The sequence below is a fragment of the Ochlerotatus camptorhynchus genome, unplaced genomic scaffold (genome assembly GCF_037179485.1).
Source record: "Ochlerotatus camptorhynchus isolate MF236.1 unplaced genomic scaffold, CSIRO-AGI_Acam_v1.1 ptg000423l, whole genome shotgun sequence".
Taxonomy (NCBI): domain Eukaryota; kingdom Metazoa; phylum Arthropoda; class Insecta; order Diptera; family Culicidae; genus Ochlerotatus; species Ochlerotatus camptorhynchus.
Window position 1 is genome coordinate 817,851 of NW_027040909.1, and position 2,521 is coordinate 820,371.

Here is a 2,521-nt window from a genome sequence, read left to right on the forward strand (position 1 = left end):
CCCTATGAATATTTGTGAATAAATTACATGCAGATGAGGATGAGTCGTCAGCGGCGCCGGTGGTGTAGTGGTAAGCGTGATAACCTCTCACCCCAGCAGGCCTGGATTCAATCCCAGTCGGCGCCGCCGGGATGTTCTGAGGCATGTAGGGTCCAGGTGTGGAAGCTGCCTCACTGGCGTCGGTAGCATTGGTGCTCAGCACGAAAAACAAGATCCACGTAAAACAAATCAAGGGAAAAAAAGAGGATGAGTCGTTTCCACTGTACTCAAACTACTAGTTATTAGTTAAACTCTTTGTTTTATTAGCAAAAATTATTATGTGGACCTTCCCATTCATAATCAATAAATAATCACATTTTCAATATCAGGTAGGTACAAACGTTATTCACAAGCATTCTATTTTGAACTTTCTTCCGTCTTGGTGATTGGAACGATCCTCTCGATGGCAGCTGGTGCTGGTGGAAGTGCTTTCTTGGGAGCCGTGATTGTCAGAACTCCGTCCGAGGAAAGGCTCGAAAAGACATTTTTTGGGTCATGTTCGTCTGAAAATTGAAACGTAGATCATTTATCAGAATCATAATTCCACGAAAAAACTCTGAATGCCAGATGGAGTCAAAAGTTGACCCTAGTGGCGAAAGCATGAGCTATCAGCTTGATGATGGTTTCATAATTCCTTAACGGTGAGGATTTTTAAATTGCTTGTATTTTTTAACCAAGCATTTTAATTAAATTTGGTTGTCACTACGGGGGAAAATTTTCAAGGGCTACCCGATGTACGCGTTAAATAATATTAAAATGTGAAGAATAAGAAGAAGAATAAGAAGAAGAAGAAGTAGAAGATGATGAAAGAATACATGCATTTAAAAAATTCTCTCCCATATCTATTCCGTGAAGGAATTTTGAAACCATCATCATGTCGCTATAGTTCTTGTGTTCGTCACGAGAGCCAACCTTTAATCACGAATCCTACCTGGTAGCACATAACGCCTCACGAAATGCCTCGAAATGAAACCATGTTCATCCTGTTTTTCTTCGTGCTTTCCTTCCACCACAATCGTATTGTCGACGGTTTTAACGGTGATCTCACTCGGAGTAAATTGCTGCACATCGAGATTGATCTGAAACTTATCCTTATCTGCCACGGTCGATCCCAACTGCTGGCTGAGATTGGCCCACGGTCTTCCGAATCCTAGTCGTCTCAATTCTTGCGGGTGGCAGCAGGACATTGATCGGAAGAGGTCATCGTTGAAAATTCCACTGCCAAAGCGTTGATCCAATAGGCGCGAGGTGCGCAACGGTCCATTCCACCAGCCATCGTCCCACCAGTCACGGAAGAAGATTGGCACTAGAGACATTTTTCCCAACACTCTTTGATTTTTTGTTTCAATAAAAACTATCACTTTATAGTTGCAATGGAATGGTAGCTTCACTGTTTCGACTTGGTCTTTAAATTTACTTTTCGGCGTTTGCTTCCGTTCTGGCTGTTGACTGTGCTGTTCTGCTGGGTACTTGCTTTTATATATTAGATGCGAATAAATTCGAAACTGTGTACGGACATGCGCAATAGGTGGTCGAATATTCATTCATTCTGGTTTGTTGGTATAGAATTTTCGTGATGTTTAATCACACGACAGCCGAAAGGTTTACCGGCTGAGCTATACCTATCCATCAATTGAGGCTTAATTGAGTGATTTCCTATAGAAAGTTGTGGAATGATGTGTTACATCATGCACATGGAGAGGATTATATTCCATTTTTTCTGCTGTGAGTCGTTCTCTATAGTAGAGTATATTGTGGGAGGCAAAAACAATATTGTGTCTCCTCGATGTGCTAAAATAGTAAATTGATTGTGAGTAACAGTCTAAATTTGAGTACACAGTAATGATGCTGAATTGTCTTAATGTCGAACGTGTCGAATTGTGTGCGCTGAGTTTTTAATTGGCTGCACAGGCAGATGAATTTCAATGTCATGTAATGAGTTTGAAGAGGATGGTAAGCGTTAAACGTATTATTACGAGAAATAATTACAATTTGATTATTATTATTGCCGCCCTTAGCTAAGTCGGTAAAGGCGCAGCTACAAAGCAAGACCATGCTGGAGGTGGCTGGGTTCAATTCCCGGTCCGGTCTAGGAATTTTTCGGGTTGGAAAATTTCTCGACTTCCCTGGGCATAGAAGTATGATTGGACTTGCCACACAATTAAACCAATGCAAAAATGGTACAGGCATCGAAAGCTCTCAATTAATAACTGTGGAAGTGCACCTAGAACACTAAGTTGAGAGCACGCAATAAGCTAATATGCGAACTGCAATAAGCTTGAAATGCGAAGAAGAAGAAGTATTGGTAAGTTTTCGATAAATGCTCCCACTGTATTATTTGAATGAATTCAAAAACGCTAATTTTTACATAGAAATGATTAATAAAAAACTTTAGCATTTTTATTAAAACCAATTATGAGTATGGCTTCAAAATCTTACTATCGATTTTATCATTATTTGAAAGTAAACAACAAACAAGACA

At 40.1% G+C, this 2,521-nt stretch overlaps 1 protein-coding gene across 1 annotated transcript; it reads right to left on the reverse strand.

Moving 5' to 3' along the window:
- Positions 1–308: 308 nt before the first annotated feature.
- Positions 309–1,469, reverse strand: LOC135711179 (protein lethal(2)essential for life-like). Its single transcript, XM_065233955.1, has 2 exons — positions 971–1,469; positions 309–542 (listed from the first exon to the last, which is right to left on the reverse strand). The coding sequence occupies exons 1-2, from the start codon at positions 1,353–1,355 to the stop codon at positions 397–399; spliced, it is 531 nt and encodes a 176-aa protein (XP_065090027.1). The 5' UTR covers positions 1,356–1,469; the 3' UTR covers positions 309–396.
- Between the last annotated feature and the right edge of the window lie 1,052 nt (positions 1,470–2,521).

Excerpts from the sequence above, each read along its gene's own strand:
- LOC135711179 (XM_065233955.1), bottom strand. The coding sequence starts at position 1,355 with ATGTCTCTAGTGCCAATCTTCTTCCGTGACTGGTGGGACGATGGCTGG. Across the intron at positions 543-970 it reads GAGGCGTTATGTGCTACCAG|ACGAACATGACCCAAAAAAT; the intron begins GTAGGATTCGTG and ends TTCAATTTTCAG.